This window comes from Dufourea novaeangliae, unplaced genomic scaffold (assembly GCF_001272555.1).
Source record: "Dufourea novaeangliae isolate 0120121106 unplaced genomic scaffold, ASM127255v1 scaffold39, whole genome shotgun sequence".
Lineage (NCBI taxonomy): Eukaryota > Metazoa > Arthropoda > Insecta > Hymenoptera > Halictidae > Dufourea > Dufourea novaeangliae.
Window position 1 is genome coordinate 1,158,999 of NW_015373918.1, and position 21,175 is coordinate 1,180,173.

General features: G+C 41.7%; 2 protein-coding genes across 2 annotated transcripts; one reads left to right on the plus strand and one right to left on the minus strand.

Annotated features, from left to right (window-relative positions):
- Positions 1–9: 9 nt before the first annotated feature.
- Positions 10–1,082, minus strand: LOC107194431 (methyltransferase-like protein 6). The gene is made up of 4 exons (XM_015584053.1): positions 689–1,082; positions 465–610; positions 252–395; positions 10–166 (listed from the first exon to the last, which is right to left on the minus strand). The coding sequence occupies exons 1-4, from the start codon at positions 1,064–1,066 to the stop codon at positions 10–12; spliced, it is 825 nt and encodes a 274-aa protein (XP_015439539.1). The 5' UTR covers positions 1,067–1,082.
- A 2,912-nt stretch (positions 1,083–3,994) lies between these two features.
- LOC107194430 (D-beta-hydroxybutyrate dehydrogenase, mitochondrial) lies at positions 3,995–20,875 on the plus strand. Its single transcript, XM_015584052.1, has 6 exons — positions 3,995–4,071; positions 14,221–14,447; positions 16,686–16,923; positions 19,150–19,302; positions 20,187–20,394; positions 20,605–20,875. The coding sequence occupies exons 2-6, from the start codon at positions 14,241–14,243 to the stop codon at positions 20,759–20,761; spliced, it is 963 nt and encodes a 320-aa protein (XP_015439538.1). The 5' UTR covers positions 3,995–4,071; positions 14,221–14,240; the 3' UTR covers positions 20,762–20,875.
- The last annotated feature ends 300 nt before the right edge of the window (positions 20,876–21,175 follow it).

The following is a 21,175-nucleotide window of genomic DNA, read 5'->3' on the forward strand; positions in this document are numbered from 1 at the left end:
TTAAAATTATTAAGGTTTTTCAAATTTCCCCTGAACAAAAATTCTGGCCACATCTATATTCTCCTTCAAGTTTACGGTACGTCTTTGCACATAATCACATGTTAAAGTACGGAAACCAGCAGATTCAAATAGCTTAGTTACTTCTTCTGTGGTAAAATAGTAACTTCTGAAATAACAAATAAATCTTGTTAAGATTTAACTAAAACAACAAATATCAGGCAGCTTCAGCAGAAGAAAGAACAAAACTCTACCTGGTTCCATCCTGCCTCATGTAAAAATTTTCACTAATTTTATGACCAGGCTTAAACCTCAACTGGGCCATATCATATCGACCATAATCTCTTACAAGTACAACTCCTTTATTATCAAGAACATTGTACAAATTCTCAGCAACTCTGAAACACAAAAACTTCCATAAGCTTCCGGCCGCTATAAAAAAATGGCGGCAATGCGCGATTACCTACCTTCGGAACTTATCCGGATGAATGGATGATAAAACGAATATTAAGGTCGCCGCATTCACAGGACAGTCTACATCGGCGAAACAATCCTCCGTTGTAACATCAGTCTGAAAAATCCTCATGTTTTCTGGATCATACAATACATGACTCTGTAAAAAGTACAATTATTGCAACCACGTGTATACATGAATGTAGTGCGATAAGTGAAATAAATGTAACAAATATACCTTTGTTAATTCCACTGCTCTAGGAGACAGATCACAAGCGAATATTCTTTTAAATTTCAATCCATCTTCGACCAACGGATATACGAAATTCCCAACACCGCAGCCGACCTCAAGAAGAACCTTTGGATCCTCCTGCGCGCCCAAGCCCAACAGCTCGCTAAATTCTCTAGTGGTCCAGTGTCTATCTTTGAAGAATCTGGTGTCGTTTCGTTTATAAAATAGATCCCAATGCTTTTTGGCATCTTGTTCCAATTGGTTTGCTCGGAATTCCGTTACCAAACGGGAATTTTGAGTCTTCATCTTCCCGATCTCTTCCTCGGTGAGACGCCTCGCCACGTGGCTAACGTACTCGCCAGTGGACTCCGATGAATCAGCCATTTTCCCGTAACCCGTAGTAATAATGTACCGAATTACGAAGCCAATCCGACGCCCAGAGAATCTTCTCCAATTTGCAAGTATACTTTATGGTAATTGAACGGAACATTTACGCGAAAATGGAATGTAACGAAACGACTATCGGAGGAGCGAGCTACGCAAGAATACCTCCCACCTTCGTGTCCCAAAAGGAAATGAACGAGAAGCACATGCGTAGCATGGGCGCCGCCCCACTACTCCGGGAACGATGGGGGGATTTACCCAGCCTAGTAACATCAGGCGTACCATTGTTAGAAAATTGACTGGGAAAATTTGAAACACTCTCCGTGTTGCTTCACATATTGTAACGGAGACACAATGGAATTAAGAGAATTGTAGCGAAACAGAGTATGTTGTGTAACTTATTATTATGTAGAAACAGTGTTTCCGTGTAATATTCACGGTGTACTGTGGAATGAAGCCGGTCGTTCAAGATTATGTGGTACAATTCGAAATGAATCAATTGTTGTGGAATTAATTGTTTTCATTAACAGTTAAAATTTTGAAGCATTCTGACTTTGAAATTATGCTACTCTTATTTGCATACTGTATTTTAAATTAATATCGCTTTTAATCGACATTGTTAACTTAGCCTCCCCAACCAGTGAGTACCATTGGTATGAATTCCACGCGCGGACTTATTCGACAAATTAATATGCGGTCCCCGTTCGAAATGAATATTTTCTGCCTGCGTACAGAATTGTCACACAATGACACAGTACTGAAAGGGGTTACTCGTGACTGAAATTCAGTCGACGAGACTATACTGTCCACTTCGTTCAAGATTCATAATTAAAATAATGTGCTTCATCGTGTGATATTGCGTAAGCGAATGCATTTGATAATGATTTCGTACCACGATATACATGTGACACCTATCAAATTCATTGCTAGTAATACATAGTGGAAACCTGTTCTATCGTCATTTCAAGTACTTTATTAACATGCAATTAATTAAATCAAAATTTTGTTCGTAATTATAATGTAAGCGAAATCAATGGGGAACACTTTACTGCACAATTTCACACCGTTGTCCCAGCTCTCCCCCTCCTCTTATCGTGTTTGTTCGATCATTACGCCATACGTGTCCGCTTCGATATTTAGCGGACGATGTACGACGATCTGAAAACTTGCAAACAGAACGAGGCTAAAGGAAAATTAATCGATCGCGTAGTATGTAGGTCATTGCAGACCACAATTTCGTCGAGTGCTTGACGGAAGCGGCGACGATAGATTGACCGAATGAAATGAAAAACACGTTCTCCCGCGTCGTAGTCGTTAGCGTTTCTTCAAATAATGTATTTCGCGACTGTTGATGCCGTCGCTGCCGCGTCACGCTGGAATTTTTACAATCGAGAGAAGAAAAAATGTAAATAAATAAATAATCGATTGTTTTTTCCTGAACGCAGTGTCGCAATCGCGTCGAAGTCATTATTAACAGGTTTCTCGAAGTTCTCAGGGAACGGCGTCAAGTTATAAAAATAAACGATTTAAACGAAGAATTGTTTCGGTATATAAGAGATCAGGGGATTAAGGTGGATAAGTCTTTCTTATCGTCGGCGGACATTATGCCCGTTGGCTAAGCTTTTCCGATTTACGTAATTTCGAGTCCTCCGACGATTCTCATTAAGCGACTGACCATCCCCCTCCCCCTTCACCGTCCATATCTTCCAGGATAAAATTGATTACAAGGATGAGTTTTCAGAAATCCTATCGCGTTGCTTCTGCCTTATTCGTTCGTGGTACGAGAACCGAGCGCAATATATCTTCGCGTGAATGGAGAGCATGCAATAAGAAAAACCATTCGGGGGCGAGCCGTGCCCGCGTTACCCTTAAGCAAATTAAAATTAATTTTTTCCGCGGACTGGTAAAACCTTACCCCGGGCAGATTTAGAACATTTATTACGAATGTTCATATTCCTCGCGGTAACTCGAACAAATGTTTCCCCCGCTATATTTTACATTAGCGCGGAAATACCTTCCAGCTAAGAAATACCATCGAGTTTATCATTCCTCTCGGTTCTCGCTGACTCCGGAATATACTGGCACCGCTAAATTGCATCGACTTTATAATAATTCTGTTCGAGCGGAGTCTTCCATTTACATTCACCAGTAACAGCGTTATTAATTTGCGCATAAATGTATATTACGTTACATCTTCACGAGGAGAATTTGTATATATGAGACAAGTAGACAGACAGTTCACCATTAAAATTTTCAGATTCAAAAGGTGTATCATATATAATTAAATACTACATAATTTAAGGGAATCCACCGATAGAATTATAAATTAATGTACTCGGAACATTATTCCGAATTCTAAAGGAGGAATTCAGAATAAACTGTTAGTCGGTTAATTTCTTGTTAATCGTAAGCAATTTATCTAGGCATAATTACAGGCAAAACGACACATCGAACATGAACTCGATGCAATTCATATAATTTACAGGAATTACGATACACTTATGCCCAGGAATCCGTGGGTAACATTGAATAAACAAAAACGGCCAGCGATCGGTAGATAATAATCAGCTACAAAATAACCGTATAATTAAGCTGCACGGAATTTTCTTAATAAATTTACGTGCTGAGCGCTCATCAAAACGGTCGAAGAGCAGCGAGGAGCGACGAAGACGAGCACGTAATTGTAGGCGCGGCGAAGATGCTTCGACCGTGCCTTTTCCATTTGTCGAGGCAGCCAGCGTCGAAGCATCTTATACCGTTCGTCCTCGTGGGCATTCCAAGCGGGAATTCTCGAAAGCCAGTTGTGCCGTAGAAACACGCGTCGCCGCCTGCCGTTCGCTGGCGACTTTCGAGTGCTCGTAAAACCCGCCGTTTTCTCGGCTTTGTGCCGCTTTCGAGTGCACCGAATTTTCTTGCCAGCGGGACCCACACACCACCGCCGGCCGAATAACGGAGCTAGGTGACTACTTGACCTCGTCGCCCTCAGGTACTACGGTCAAATTCCGGTGAGTAAAAACTACCTGTCGTGTGTGCCTGTTACCGTCAACCTTCTGGGGTCACTGGTTTACGAGCGGTATGTTAAAGGGCCGAAAAAGGGTTAGTTTACCTGTGACGATTGTTGTGACACCTGTGCCCACGTTTTGTTCATCGGTGGTATTTTTATTAGAAAGTGTCTAACCGAGACAGAATTTAGTCTAGTCTCAAGTGCAAGTTGTTTTGGAATGCTCGGAGTGTTTGTCAAGCAGAACTATCGTTCGTAATTAATTTTAATCGTTGTTTTATTAAGTTCCCGGACAGCTATTAAAGAGCTATTAATATCGCTTTAACAAGCTTCCAATAGAAAACCTCGTGATCAACGTCGTACCGCGGCATCGTCTTCTAAACCGTAATGGGCTGATAGATAAGTTAATTATCTAGTGAAGTAGAGCATAGATTAAGAAACCGAGTGGTGCGTGACGTGTTAAAAAGAACATATATTACACGCTGAAATATGAATAATAAACGATCATCGCGAACTCCATGATTTCCATCGTTCTCGGCTCATGTACGATGATTGCACCGCCCCGTGCGTCGGCTTGTAATTAACACCCGGCTTTCGAAAGCAGTCGGAGAGAGTTTTTGTTATCAATTTGTTGAAATCACTCGAAAATGAAAAAAAAAAAAACTATCGGTGAGCTCGTCCATAATTTCGCAACGTTCCAAACGATTCCAACGACCGGTGGCGGCGGCGGTACCATCATCGGATCGATGGGTTCCGAGCAACAAGAGTTTCGTTCCGTTGACACGGTTCGCCAGCAGCGATAATCGACGGTTTCGAGGCGGAAGCGACGATCCTCGTTTAACAGCTAATCGAAACAAAGGAGTCGTTCGTGCGATACGACGACGGTACTTTTGCGAAATCTTGCAGGATTACCGATACAACGTGACCACCGTCGACACGGTCCTATGTTGAAGTATTCAAAGTGTACAAATAATACCGTTCGACGATAACAAAGATCCGTTAAAAATAATTTTATCGACCCAAGAGAAAACTACAATGCCATAGGTATATGTAATCCATCGTCGCGATTCGCATTCCTGGACGATACGTGTGTCTCTTGTTCACGACGTTTTCAGCCAGCGGCGGGGAAAAGTGCTCGGCCACGAAACTTTCTAAGCGTGTATATCGCCCGTGGCTGGCAATCCATGAACGGGAACACGGGTTGCCCACGTCAAAGACGGGGTGCTAACCCGTAAAATCGACTCCAAGGATTTGCTCAGTGTCGTTGCGTAACCGCGACGAAATCGGCGCCTATATCAACGCTCTGCCCTGCCTTCCCCCTTCTCGATGGTTTCGTAACTGTAATCTAATCCAATCCAGTTTCGTCGGTACGGTTTTACATATGGACAGCTGATGGTGGTGGTTTCTTATCCATCCTTCTACACTATTACTTAACCGTTTTGTACGACAAATCCCACTTTCGAAGATACACGCACGTTCCAGCGGCAGGTGTTCCGCGGATTACATCAGCATCACGCGCGCGCGCGGAAAAGGAACACGATCGGAGGATCGGTCGTGGAATGTTATGCAAGCAACAATCGCTGCGCGCGGCATTCACGGATTGCCGGTGTTTATCTTTTCCACACGGTCACTCGCGGTCAGCAGCAAAGGAGTACCGTTGCGCGTGTTGCCCGGTGTACTCTGGAACAAGTTGTATTTAGACGCGAGGCCGATTTACCGTGTTGTGGGATACGCGAACAGCGCAAGCTTGTGAACGCCAGACCCTGGCTAATAATTCTTACGATTATAAAGAAAAGTACCGCCTGGTTGGCCAGGGAACTCCGTTAAAACGTATGGCGTCATTGGCCTTTCCTGGATTTCTTGCAACGATCCGAACACAGCCTCGGTTAATTCTCTTAGCGGTATATACACCAACGGCCCACGGAAAAATAGCGGGAACCGCGATACGATGCGTATAAATTATTGAGGCTGCTGCTATTGGAAACACATTTTGCATGTGCCGAACGATTGGCGAACGGCATTCGTCGAATCGTGACGAAGATTCGGCGGTTTGCGGTCTACATTCATATAGATTCCAGAGCTGTACGCTGAAGGAATGCTTTGCCAATGGATTCTCTTGGATGTTCAGTATTCAGGGTACCGGTAATGTTTCGTTACTAGTCTGTTGGTTAGGTTACTAGAACTCTTGATCGAGCAAGGTACCGACAGGGAGATATTAGCTACCCGACCTCGGTCGATGATCACTGCAGGTCCAGAAACCCTGACCTACTACGGTGTCATTATAGAGTCTATTTGACCTCGTATTTGTCTATCGTTGGAATGCAGAATTGCATCAATGGAATGTATTGGTTAAGCTAGCCAATAGTCATAATGATTGCGTAAAATCCTTCCGCACACTGTCATCTACCCAATGGACATACACTACCACATAAATGTCCGGACACAGTACATCATCGATATTAGAATGTTACTATTTTTATAGCAGTTACTTATTGAACTGAATAGCCTCCTTTGAACAATTTTACAATTGTAACAAGGTCTCCCATCGCTAATTTTTCTTTAGAACTCGAGTTCGCTATCTCTTGCACTGTTGAACGTCAACTGATTCTAACCAAATGCTTACACCATCTTACTGACATCTTTTTATTTATTTTACATGATTGAAATTTGGGAAAAGTAGCTAAAATTTATTCCTTTTGTATATGTATACATAGGTATACCTTTTCATTCAATTTTGATCATAGTACTTTTATCGATATTATTTCTCAATAAATGTCAATTACAGTCTTCTATAAGTATTTAATATTTTCAATTTTGATAAGATAAAATTATAAATATCAATAAATACATTTTGTATAAAAAATATTTCACAGATTTGTGTAATCATAATATAAGTGTCCGGATACTTCTGGACGAAGTGTACATTTGTACATCTTCCAGTTAACATAATGATTTAATAGGGTAAACTTGAAATTCCAATTCCACTTAATTTTTTGTGAAATTTTTCTAAAAATTATTACTCATTATCGTAATTTGTAAAAAATTATTCATGAAGTGTAAAACGCGTAAAAGCCCTGTAAATGATTGTTACCTTTCTGAAATATTTTAATTTTGTTGTCTAATAGTCGTTCACTGGTATATAGTCAATTACTAGTTGGTTTACCCTGCACCGTGTATGTACATATCACATCCAAGTGCTAAACGAATGCGTGATCGCGTCTGTTCATCTTCCATCAACCGTACGCATCGCATTAGACTCAACATTCCGATACCCCAACATATGGTAAACGTAAACGCGATCTAAGAAGTTATGTTAACCACATTTCCGTCGGCCCAGAGGATCGCTGCAATGCACCGATCCGCTCGAGGAATTGTTCCGCAAGGATTCAGGATCGCAAGGAGTAGCCGGGACCCTTCCGATCGATACTCCCGCGTTCCTCTTCGAATTAGCACGGGCGTATAAACTCCCGCAATTCGATAACGTGACCGCGAAAACATGATTCAACCGTGGATACCACGCACGCGAAAGGAGAAGGCCTCGCAGACCCATCCGTTTCTATCCAACGCCCTGTCGTCTACGAGCTAGGCGTAATACGTGTAATCCACCGTGTGACTTCCAGCATTCCAGGCGGTGCACGCCTCGCGCTTAGTGTAGCTTCGGCGATTAATAGAGGTGACATAGCTGCTTATTACCATGGCATATCGTGATTTGCGGCCGCTGTCCGACGAAGGATACAGCGGAGTGCCCTGGATGTCCACGTGAAAATCGCGGAAATTATAAGCCTTAATGCTTCAGCCTCCATTACTGAAGCCTTGGGGAGATTTGCTATTCACGCATTACGTTCCATTGCAACTTTTATTTCGAAAGCTTTTGTTTGTTAATTCAAAATACGAGTTACCACGCAACTTTGTTAGAGCCGCAGTTTTACTTGGACCTGGAGCTTGAAACAGCGGATACATTGTCTGGGAATTTCTGCGGTTGTTCGATGTTTATTCATATTTCCGTAACTGTATGGAGAGTTATGACTATTCGAATTGTGTCTATATGAGATTGTAACATTGCGATATTTTGTCTAATAAACTGGAATAATAAGATAAGAGTCGGAAACAAAGCCTCTTGTGTATGGGATTTCCGCGAGGTTCAGTCGTCCATCGGTGCACTGTGAAAATCTATTTAGTTTGTTCGCTAAGCGTTGATAATTAATGCACCTCTTGGTCGTTTCGCGTTAGTTGATGTTTATCCGTATACGTGCACGTGAACTGTATCGAGGGAAAGTCTTTTACGGGCTTATGGAGCGGACCAGTTTCGCGAATAAATGTCAACACGACTCGCCTTTTACTCGGTCTCGCTCGAACGGAATCGCAGGGATGTATCGGTATTAATGATATCCACACCGTTTTGTTCGTGACGGTTAATTTCTCACGTGTTTGCCGTCGCAGAAACCTTGTCGTGTAAATATCATAAGGAAAATACCGATCGTAAATTATTGGATGAACTTCTGTGTTTGCTTGTTGTTCGGACCAAGGCCATTCGGTGATATTTGCGAATTCTTATGAATGGGAGGCGGGGCCAGGATTGCGTCGTATAAAATCACGAGTCGCTGATTTTTTTTTTCATCTTACATCGATGATTTCGGTATTTTCACGCGAAGTATCCTTTCGTATCTTGTGTGATCTAGACGGTAACACGTGTTCCACGAACCGAATACGCCCGCTAAAGTAACAAGTAAATCAAACGACCAATTACTTTAATAATTTCGTCGGTCTAGCGCGCTAAGATAATTACCGGGTGAAATAAAAAAAAAACGGAGATTTTGCGAAGAACGAAATCACGTTTCACCGGGATTCTTTATTGCAGAAGAAAAGAAAAACACGGCGGCGGTATTCGCGAGATCCCCGATAAGCTTCTATAATTTCGTGGCACCTGTCGTTCAACTTGGTTTCTTTCCGTGCCTGCATTCCAGAGAAAGTTAACCGCGATGATTTGGCACGCAACCGGAGCCGCGCATTCGTTCGACGGTGCGTTGCCTGCGTTTCCATTGCCCGGCGTGGCCTGCGGGCGTGCAGGTGTAACTGGAATAGAAACTCTTTAATTTTCGATATAAATTAGAGAACAATTTTCGTCGTGCGCGAAGATTTTCTCCACTAAATTTTCTACACTGTCCAACGCAGATACATATAAATATAGAAAGTTTCACCCGAATAAATCAAAGTGCAAAAATATCATGATTGGAAAATTTCAAATGTTCCATACGTTCATTGAACGAACGAATATTACGCCCGGGAGAAAATTCTGCCCGTTTTCACTGCATGTTTCAATAACAGAAAGGAAAATTTTTCATGGGAAGGGTAACGCCAGACTGATGGGAACATGGAATGTAGTTATACCGAATAATAACCAATCGATAACACAGTTCAATACGAAAAATGGCACTATTACATCAGTCCTAATAGTTACTTTTACTGATTATATTCATTCACAAAAGAATAGTTTAATATCCATATCAGTATAGGTCTCACCTTGAATTTTCTCTCACCCTATGCATTTTCAGTGCAAAATGTAAAGAAGTAATTTTGACTGCGTAAGTGTTTGTGAAGTTTTATTGATTTTTAAGAAAATAGAAATTGTCTTCTAATTGCTTGTGAAATATATCACAGATAGCATTCCCAACGAAAAACTGTGTAAATCTTCCATTCGGGAACTTGTAAATTACGTTTTTATTCCCCTGGGGTGTTTTTGCGCCGCTCTGCACAGAGAGAAAATTAACCAATATCGATGCATACTGGCAGAAGAACGTGAAGCATTTAAAGTCATTTAATTTCCTCATACAATTTTACTCTTTATCCATTTCTGAAGACCGCAAATACCACAGTGGTGCCCAAATGTCTAATGGTTGCCGTTGCATACAGTATCAAGAAGCGCAACCGATTCCGTCCAGATCTGGAAGCGTTGAAACGTATTAATTCTGGTAACGTGGTAGTCGTTTCTCGGATGACAAAAACATATCTCACGCGTAACCTCAATGGACGTACGTCGAATAATTCGTCCACGTCCCCTGGGAATCTCGTATTACGTTTGAAATCGAAGGCCGCCATTGGGAAACAGCGTGCAGGGACGCCTCGAGCATCGGTTGACACTCCACTTCCGGAGACGCGATCCGAACTATTTCGTTCAATTCGCGCGCGCGGACAGTCATGACCGGAAACGCGAGATTTTCACAATCTCCCGGAAAGAAACTGGAATCCTATCTATCTGGTTGCTTCTCACAAATGGATATCCGACCGGTTGAAAGTCCACGGACACTCGGAATCGATCTTCGTGTAATTCAATTGCGCCCGGTCGCGCCACGGCATTTCCGGTCCCTCCCGGAGAAACTCACGCGGCGTCGTCGTCGAACGAATCGTTTCGTGCGAAACTTGTTGTTTTCTTCGTGAATTATAGGTTGGTAATGCGCACGCGGGAAACACGACACGATATATGGGCAAACATTTGTGTGATTACTTCCCTTCTGATTACTGCGCTTGTTTTTATAAAAAAAAAGGGGTAATATGTTGAAGTACGCAGTAGTCGCTGACTGTAATTACTGGGCTGTGATTACACAGCGGATTCTCACTTGGATCAATATTTTTTAGTGCGTACATACAGAAACTGGAATTAAACGAGAACCTGTTTCGTTCGTTGGGAATTTCACTTGATAAAAATGAAACCTGGAATTTCAACCATTTGTATGCAGATTCTTGTACATTAAAAAATGTGAAAACTACGAATTAAATATTTCCTACGATGGGATGTTCTATAATAATTGAGTGCAAATTGTATTTTTTATTAATTTCAGACTTGCTGAAATTAAAAGTTTCGTAATACCAGATTGGTACAATTCTGTGTTATAATAATAAAGAATATCTCTGGCAATACGGACATTATTTAAATATCTTTTATTCATTACACAGTGGTATACATTCCAGAGGGCAACGTTTGCTCGTATTTTCTCGATAATATTCCCAGTTGGACCGTGTCGGCGGGCAGTTCGATATTTTTCAACGATCTCGTCGTTCGGCTTGACAACCAGCCGAGGGCTCAAGACGGGAATATTCTAGCCCGGTTGAAAAATGCCTCTTTATGCCGTTTGAAACGTTCCCCCGTCTGGCTAATCGATTCAGCACATTAACGAAAACGTGATCCGAGCTATTAAATCGACGGGGCGCGATTTTCACCGTCGACGTGACACGTCTGGGACCCCAGGATTGCGTTCGATTTTGCAAATCCGAGCAGAATTCGTGACGACCCGACCGAGGCGGCCGCGGGGAAACAGGAGCGGCCGCCTCAGCCACGCCTCGCTGAGTACAGATACAGTTTAGAAAGGCGAGGCGATTCGACGAGGCAAAAAACCTTTCCAACCGCCCTTCACTTTTCGCGGGAAAAACGGAATCCGCCGACGTCTTTTCGCGTTTACGATCAATCGAATCGCCAATCCGCGATCGAGCTCCAACGTCGAGATTCCAACGGTGGGAATGCAGGTAGGCTTCACGCATAAATTGGATGGGAATTAAATGAGTTTTTTAGTGGGAGGATTCTTTGCATATTCAAATCGAAGATATATACATATTAAAATAGTCCCAGTTTGAAATACTGTTTAAAAAGGAACAACAGTAAATCTTCGATGAGAGTTCGACGGTTCCTCGGCACTGACAAGGAAATGTTCTCAGGTGTAACGCTGACTTTTTGTTGAGGTTTAGCATAGTGATAGAGTTTGGAATTTTGTAGCCAATGATACATGTTTCAGTTGCATATGGCTATTAGTTTATGAAATATTTTATGTTCAGTATCGAGCAGCCTTTGAACACTCATCGATGATCTACTGAAATATGTAAACAGATGCAGAAACGGGTAATTATGATTTTATGAATTGTTCTCCGTGTTATTTCTGTAATGTAAACGATAAAATGCGTGTTCTGATTAATTGTTGTAAATATTCTCGTGTTTCGTTTAATTTCCGCTCAGGCCGATCGTATTTTGAGAAGAATGTAAATTGTAAACTGAGAACAGTAACGAACACCCCATTACATCTCTGTTTTCTTTCTCACGTAAATATTAAACATTGAAATAGATTGACACTGTATACACTGAAATTTGCGAGTTTCAAACGTACAAACGTATCCTTTTCGATACTTGAATTGAAATTGAACATTTCTCTCTCCGCGTCAAAGAAACTTCTTCTACAGCGTTGTGAAGTTTTAATTGTTTCGAATATAATTCGAGTCCTGGAAACGCATTTCGTCTATTCCCCCTTCCAGGCAAGGGTCACGGTAAGAGTTTATTGAAAATTCTTCCCTTTAGTTTCCTTTTTTCTCGTGGCCGTACGATAGCATAGGGAAAATATTTTGAATTGGAAACGGCGCCGTTCCGGCTCCCAGAGGGTTTTCAAGTGGAAGTTTGCATTCTGTCATTACACCGTACTGGGGAAAGCTTTGCAGGCAGTGCCGCGATCGCATCAAAGAAAAGTTTCGCCCGAAATATTTGCCAATTTAATTTTATAAAAATTCCGTGATTTTTTCACGAGAACCTCACCACACGGTCGTCAAAGGGTTCAATTATTAGAGTCGCGAGTGCATAGGAGTTCGTTTGGGAATAGAAATAAGTTTGTTTAACTCGCAACCGTGTTTTTCGGAACTGTATATCGACACGACTGCATCCGTGAGGAAAATGTTACGCTGTTCGAAACGATTACTTACGCGAACGTTGCTATATCACGTTAAGGTCTCTCCACCTCGCGGCTGGATCCGATGGGAAACTGGCTCACGTACGACGTCTTAGGAAAAACGACAGATTTATGGACCGTGAATGGAATATAATTTTGCCGGGTGTCGGTAATCGATGAACACGTCCGTGGCGATCTGTGATTCCCCCGTTGGACGTGGGAATAACGCGATTCGTCGACAATAAAGATGCTTGATTTGTTGTATCGCCCCACGGGCGGGCTCTGACAATTTCCCCAGTTAAATGTACTATGCCTTATGGCATCATTATTGATTGATCGGCTGTCAACGGCATTCGTGCACGGAATTACGCTTCGCGGTGGATTTATACGGGTTGCGTGCACCCACCGAAAACATTGGTACAAATAGTACCGGTGTGTCCATAGATCCATCGCTGGAGGCACGTCGACGAGTTGGATGCCACGAATCGGGGTGAGGTTCTTTTTCGATCGACGACACGATTGAAATAGACCTTTAATATCACTTAATCACTCCTTACCCTGATTTCTTTGAAACCAGTAAGTCTGATTAAATATCCTTCCACTTTCTACGTAAGTGATTCGAGGAATGTTCCAGCAGAAGTTAATGAACAATGAAAATTGTTAACGCTGCTTGACTTCAGAATTTCATTCTCTGTCAAGCGTAACATTTTTCAACTCAGCAGCTCGTTTAAACGCTTCCAGTAGTACATGTAATTTTCCTCGTACACTATTTTCTATGTACCCGTGGAAAGAAACTCGAGGTACAACCGAACCATTGACGCTACGGTAGCAGCCCGATTTCGTTCGTTTCATATAGACAGTGTAAAACAATCAGGGGATCGCGTAAATGTAGAATGCTTTTTCGGAAAGTCGTGAATTTCCATTCAGTGTCATTAATTTCGAGCGAAACCGTGGCTCGGCACGGTCGCGAAACCATGAAAACAACAAGCGGGGGAGCCTAGATTCACGGAATTGCAGGAACATTATGAAATCCGACGAACGTTCTGGTCGGGACACGGTTGTTGGAACTCGCCCGGGCAATCCTTCGAAGGGTGACGCGATTAAAGTAGACCGCGGGGTCGTGGGGAGTGGTCCAATAGAGGGAAATAAATTAATGTCCTCGGAACAACGTGGTCACCGGAACGTATGTGGATTCTCCACATGGTATTTGTTCTTGAATCGTGAGCACTTCGGGAACAAACAGCGAACTGTGCCTTTCGGTTTACGTGGGTGAATCAGGGAGAGATCGAGAGAACTGTCATCGTGTATCGGTGTGCGAAACTCCGCAACATGAAATCTGACTGTGCCATAACGACGATGAGAAACTATTCACCGGTGCCATTGCGGAGATGGAAGGGCCCGTATGACCCGGCTTGAATTGCGCTGTAATTGAGATGTAACTTCGGCCTTTGCAGATTGAATATCGCCCGGGAGGATGGATGCAGAGACCGGGGCCATTTTGGCCCTTCAAATATTGGCTCTCTGTTCGATTGTCGCTGCCCTGTTGGCTTATTTGATGCGGCAATCGAGGAACGCAACCGACGAGTACGAGACCCGTAACAAACGTCACGTGCTGGTTACCAGCTGCGATACCTGCGTGGGCCTACAGATCGCCCTTGCACTCTACGAAGTCGGCTACAAGGTAATCGTACACATTTCGCAAACCACGCGCCATTAGGAAATTTGCTGGGGAAGTAGAGTAATGAAATAGGAGCGCTTCTTTTATGGATAAATTCTGATAGATCTTTGAGCATTTCGATGTTTTTGAAGCTCATATAACTGTGGTTGATGGCGTTAAAATTGCAATATGTTTACCAATGAAATGTAGATAGTCAATCTCTTATTAATATCTGAAATGAATTTGAAGAATGCAACCGATAGTTCGTCGTCCGAGTTCTTAACTGTACACACTCTATTTTAAAAAAAAATTAATTTATCAATCTACGTGCATCGCATTGGTCCAAAAAATATAAATTCACCATAATGTAGAGAATACTCAACCGAGAATACAAGAAATGTTCTTTTAAGTGCTAACTCCGAAATTTTGAAAGTTTTTTGTTCTTAATGGTTGTATCTCCAAATATTAACAACAATTAAATATTTATGTTAGTAATAGGATACAATATTAGTAAAAATTGTAATAAATAGCTATTCAGTAGATGGTATTGTAGTGTATTTGATTATTTCACTACTTTTCTGCTTCTATAATATTGAATTTCGTAAACTTTAAACTCAGTTTTCTCAGTTCAGAAACTAGTGGAGATAAAACAATTTACAACTTCAGCAACAATTTGTTCTACATATACATACGTGGTGTAACTGGTGGTACAACCAGATAGGGTGGGGGGATTCTCGTGAAAAAGCAAGTAGAAAATATGTAATAACATTTTTTTATTTGAGACTTCGTTTTCGAGGAAAACGAGTGTGAAGATTCATCTGTAACGTGAATTCGTGGTGGCAGTCCGTAGAAACGGAATGCAATGAACAGACGCAGCAACCGAGTCCTATCCAATTGCACGCGTATCCAGCAGACTTTCAAAGTTGATTTTTTCGAAAACGTAGTATCAAATGGGAAATTTTATTCTATATTTTCCAGTCATTCGTTGACGTAGAATCACCCCGTACCCGGTAATACCATCAGTTACATGACATCCTGTATATACATATGTATAGTACAACTATCGATTGCGTTCTGTACAGTCAGAGAATATTCATTTTAATAGATATTTTGTAGAAGGAATATTGATTACATTGTAATTTTTATGATTCCATCCTGTGTCACCTGCAAGAATCTACAAAGTAACTTTAAAATCATTGAGTCCTCCGTCCAAATTGATTTCCGGGTGTTAAAGGGATATTATGTCACACGGCGGTGCATCTAGTTACTAATTATGTTACTTTGAAGCAGTTATTAAAGTTTCGTTCTTGTAAATGGTGCTTTGACTCGAAACTGTTAGCTCTCGGAGAACTCGATATTTTATGAAAGTTAATACCCCTTAACCGTCGAAGTGTATGAGAGCATCTCATCTTCGTGACCCGTATTTCCTGGCGTTGGAGCTTCGTAAATTGCACAAATAGATACCTCAAAGCATCTCTGATTTTTAAACTCCAACTCTGATAAGATACAACATTCAATATCTGAATTATACAAATGTAACGATTAAGGTAGCTTCTGTATTTGGTGTCGTACCTAGCTGGGACTCCATACGGCGCTTTATACTTCTTATCAATTTTAATTTGAATGATTAATATTTTAAGCTACTTCAAAATACTTAAATGGAAAATACATTTACAAATAAATCCTTATTGTAAATAATTTTATCGTTGACCTTGCGATTTTTTGGTAACAATCAAAAGTTGAACTTTTCAAGAATGTTCTGTTAAATTTTCAACTAAATTTACAATTATTACAAATTTGCGGAAGTTACCTTAAGAAGCTGTTTTAGCTGTGTTTAACCCTTTAACGCCCAGTGTTGCACCGGTGCAACATTAATTTTAAAAATTCGTCATATTCTATCGTTGGTTAATATTTAACTTGTATCAGCAAGGATTCGTAGTGTCACTGATGTAAAGTTGATCTCCACGTTGTCAGTTGATAAATTCAAATATTCCTTCAAAGAATTAATAAAAAAAGAAAAAACATGAAAAAAATGGGTCCGTTTAATTTCGATATTTCCAACTTCTGAATAAGAAGGTACATATTAGACTCATAATTTTGAAATAACGATTGAAGGATCTGGGCGTTTGAAGGGTTAAATCTAATTCATTCTCGAAGCAACACGTATGCTTCATGAGCAGAAGATCGATGGACAGTGAACCGCGCGTGGCAGTGATCCAACGTTGGAATCGGTATCGTAACGCTACGGTTAACTGTCGACAGGTGTTTGCCGGTCTGCTTGATCCCTCTGGCAATTCACCGTCGATCAAGATTTTGCGGGCGATGGAGCAGCAGAAGGAGAGGGAGGAAGATCCGGTGGACGCGGCTCAGGGCAATCCGCAGGATCCGGAAGTACGTGCTCGCGGCCAAATCGTGCCATTGGAGCTGGACCCGACCAGGGAGGACAGTTTACGCGCTTGTTTGGACGCAGTTAGAGCGAAACTTCCGGCCGGCGAAGACGGCAAGCAATTGTCGATTTAATGCGCGCCGAACGGCGAAGATTGGACCACGCTCCGTTGCCTCGCCGCCTCACTCCGTTTGTTTTCGCACGCTCGAACTCGTATATAACATTACCACCGCGCGAGTAATTAAATTCGTTTCTGTCGATAATTTAACCGGTTGCCTTGTAACGACGAGCGCCAAATGCAGTTGAAATTATGATCATCGTGTAATAGAACACCGGGTTGTTCATTATGAACGATTTTTTTTGGAATTTCGATTCCATTCGATTTCCATCGTGATTTCGTGTGTTTAATTGGCGATCACATGAAACACTAATGGGATAAAATTTTGCATTCCAATATCGTTTCATGGAACAAGAGTATTTTAAAATCAATATAATTCCTCATTATTATATATAAAGTACCCCCTATTATTTATAAAGAAACGATGCGTAACACTAGAACTACCGACAAACGCATATTTATTTCGATATGGTTGGTAAGTATGACAAACTTCTGAAAATTCATAGATTTATAAATCAAATCATTTCCTCACTTTCATATTTTAATAAAAGTTGCAGGAAGTCTGAGAGAATGTATGGTTATAACGTTATAATCATCGTTATAAGAGTATACTGATAAGTTATTATGGTAGTTCTAGTGTTAAAATTATTGTAATTACTCGAAAATTCATAAGGCAGGGTATTACGTTTCAAGATGAAACGCTCTTTCCTCCCCGGGGGACCTTCTTAACATTGCTGAAATTTAAAGTATCAAAGGCGTAACCAGATCCCCGTATAAAAAGATCGAGAGAAAAATTAACGAGTAGCTCTCCACGGTGTCGGCGGTGAGTCCAGCGATGGGTTACTTAATTAACGAAAAATCGCGTTATTCCGAGGGAACGTTAATTAAGTTTCGCGCGATGTTCGCGTCCCGTTTCAGAAACTTCTCGCGTTCCTCGTCAGTCAATGGCTGGTTGGAAAACCCTCCGAGGCTCCTATTCATTTTGATCTTCAAAACCGGTGCCTTATTATTTCTATCGTTAATTACGTGGAGATCTCGGAGCTCTGTTCGGGGATAATCTGCGAAGAAAGAAACGGGGAGAGAGAGAGAGAGAGAGAGGGAGGAAGGGAGGGTGATCCTAATGTGAATAAAAAACCTTGTCCCGTATGGGCACGATAACGTAGACAACTGGGCCAATAATTGTTCTCGCGATGATTCCGCTGAGTTGTTCGTTTCGATATAATGCCCGCCGGGGATTTTATCGGTCCGTATAAATAGAACGCGAGGATAGGGAACGAATAAGAGAAAAGGGAAGGCTGGAATGGAGTTTCCAGACTCGCGACGACCGCAAAAGATTCGCGGGGATGTAAAATACCCTCGGCTCTCTCTCTCTGGAAATTGTACGATTTAAACGAACAATTCCGTGGGACGGGGGTTCTGATAATCGATCAACGGGGATGCAATGAATTTAATTTCATCGATTTCCATCGTGAACTCTTGCTGATCCTGTCCGGGTCAACGCGGATCAATTACGATCGACTCTAAATTACTATTGGCACTGTTTAATCGAAACTTTTCTTCGTTCCCTCTTCCTAATTTCTTTTTAGAATTTTTCCATTTCTTCCTGATTCTTTTGCTCTCATTGTTTCTTTAACACGTTCAGTGCAATGTTCTATACAGGATTAACTCTCATCAGGATAAAATGGAAAAGAGCCTCAGAGTATCACAAATACGGAATAGCTGAAATGAATAATTCTATAATATTTTAATTGCTTTAATTTGGATTATTTATTCATTAAATTAATGTTCAGACGTCATCTCTACTACTGAGTACTTGATTGGTACCACGGAGGACCCCTCAGTGGTGGTTATGATATCTGAGTACTCAGATCCAAGGAGTCTTTAAACACTCATCGATGATTTACTGTACCAGTTTAAAATGCGCTATCGGGCATCATAAATGAATATTAATTTACCCAGCTTCCATTCTAGTCAGCAAACAGTTTTCATCCAATAAGAATCTTCATAAATATTAACGTGAATCTGAAAAAATTGGGGTGATCGCTCATTTAAGAACATTTAAGACGGGAATCAGTGAGATGATTGCGAATTCACGGACCACGCGAATTCGTCGAGGGGCGTGAATTTCGGCGAGACGAAACTTCTATCTTCGCCGTGTCTGCCGCGCCATCCAAAAGCGGCCGCTTAAAGTACATCCAAGTTTGAACTTTACTTAATTACAGGTCTCTGGGCAGTCGTGCACACCGGCGGCCAGGCTCTTCCTGGTATTATTGAGAGGCAGCCGAGTTCCGCGTGGGAATCCATGTTGCGACACAATTTGGTCGCACCGCTTAGAACTGCCAGGGTCTTCATTCCTCTCTTGCGGGCGAAAAGAGGTCCGTCCCTATGACATTTGGTGGTGGGGCTACTATTACTGACAAAAGAAACCCTTCTTCTTAACATTTAAAAAATTCCTTCTTCCTAATATTCTGGATACTTCGTTCCACGTCCAGCGTTTTAAAAGTTGGTTCCAGTGTAATATGCAGAGTGTCTCAGGTCGGGTAGTACAAACGGGCAGAAGATTATTCTAAATGCAAAAACAAGTGAAAAATATACAATAGAATTTTTTCCTACGATGCTTTGTTTTTGAGGTAATCGAATATAAAAATCTGCTGGATACGCGTGCAATTGAAAAGGATTTAAAATGCGTCTGTTCACCACATTCTGTTTCTACTTATTCTTACCACAAATACAGACATAGTCGATGAAATTTCTAAGTGGTTTTCCTCGAAAACGAAGGTTCGTATGAAAAAAATATATTCTGCTTTTTCGACTTATTTTTTCCTATAGAATCACCTTCTGCCCGGTTATATTACTAGACTTGTATAATCTACATAGGGTTCGATTTATGTTTGCTTAAAAACTTGCGATAAAGGACAGACTAGAATGGTGCAACAAGATCTATTTTCGTACGAAATCTTTTCTTAACCATAATACATTAGAAGAGTGTAAATTGCATGTAGATTCTTTCTGATATAGCGATTCGTTCGGACACCTCTGCATCTCCATCCAATTCCAAATCTGTTTTCAAAAAACTAACCGCCTTCGTTGCTCTTAATGATGCGATTTACGCTGTACCAGTTTTAAATTCGAACTAACTTGACGAAATTGAAAAGTGATATCCCTGAAAGTCTTGGGATACAATAAATATACCTTAAACTGGGGGTTTCCCTGGAAGACAAGGTGCCGGAGCGCGCTCTAAGGAACATTTATGTTGAAGGTCGCATCGTTCTTTTCGGAGATTCCGGGACAAGCTATGGTACCAAAGCCGGGACCGGGCTGGTGGCGTACAGCGCCTCCAGAAAGGCCGTGGAAGGGGCCGCGGAGGCATTAAAAAGCGAGCTCCAGTCCTCGGGGGTCGACGTCGTTCTTCTTAAACCGCCGCCCGTGAATCCTCTTATTCTTTATAGCGCGCCCGTTCTGAAGACGTAAGGCCTCGAACAGTATTTTACGGACGATTTTCTGCGGGTGTATATGTTACGAGTCGGTTGAAGGCGAAGAACCTTGCTTTAATTAGTATCTCGTTCAGTGCTTCTCATCCATTTATCGCGACGTAATGGCTTTTACCGCGAACGTTTACATTCGAGGATAAAGATAAGCACCGTTTCGAATAAGAAAGAAAATAATATCTTTGACAGGTCTGATGTGGAGTCCGGGATATTTTCATCGGAAGGAACATGGACAGCTCCGGTGTCGACCCATTCCATTCAGAATTCGCTAATCCCGGCGCTGACGTCGCCTTGTCCACGTGGCTCGTACGACATGGCGGCTAAAACGAGACTTTTCTGCCAATGAACCAGGCCCAGTCACGAATACCGTAATCGTTGTGTACATGACTTATTGAAATGCCGTGTTAGGTTACATATCCAGCCAGTAATACTTTGTAAGAGTGATATGGTTAAGAACGGAGGCTTGTTGACTTTGTATTAATTAATCCCTCCTCTACATGCGTCGATGGGGCGATAATCGAACGTCCAGCCTGCCATTGTGACTGTGTCGTTCGAGTGGTTTCGTTCTGAATACCTTCACGAGCAGATTGATGCGTCAGAGGCTTAACGTGCTAAGAATATGTACAGTTTTGTAATTAATATTGACGTTGACTAAAACCTTTGATTAATATTAAGGTGTCTGTTTCAATCGATTTCCTCGAACAATATTAGGTTTAGGCGAGTTCGATCTATAAACTCTTCACCGTTCAGCAGTCACGAT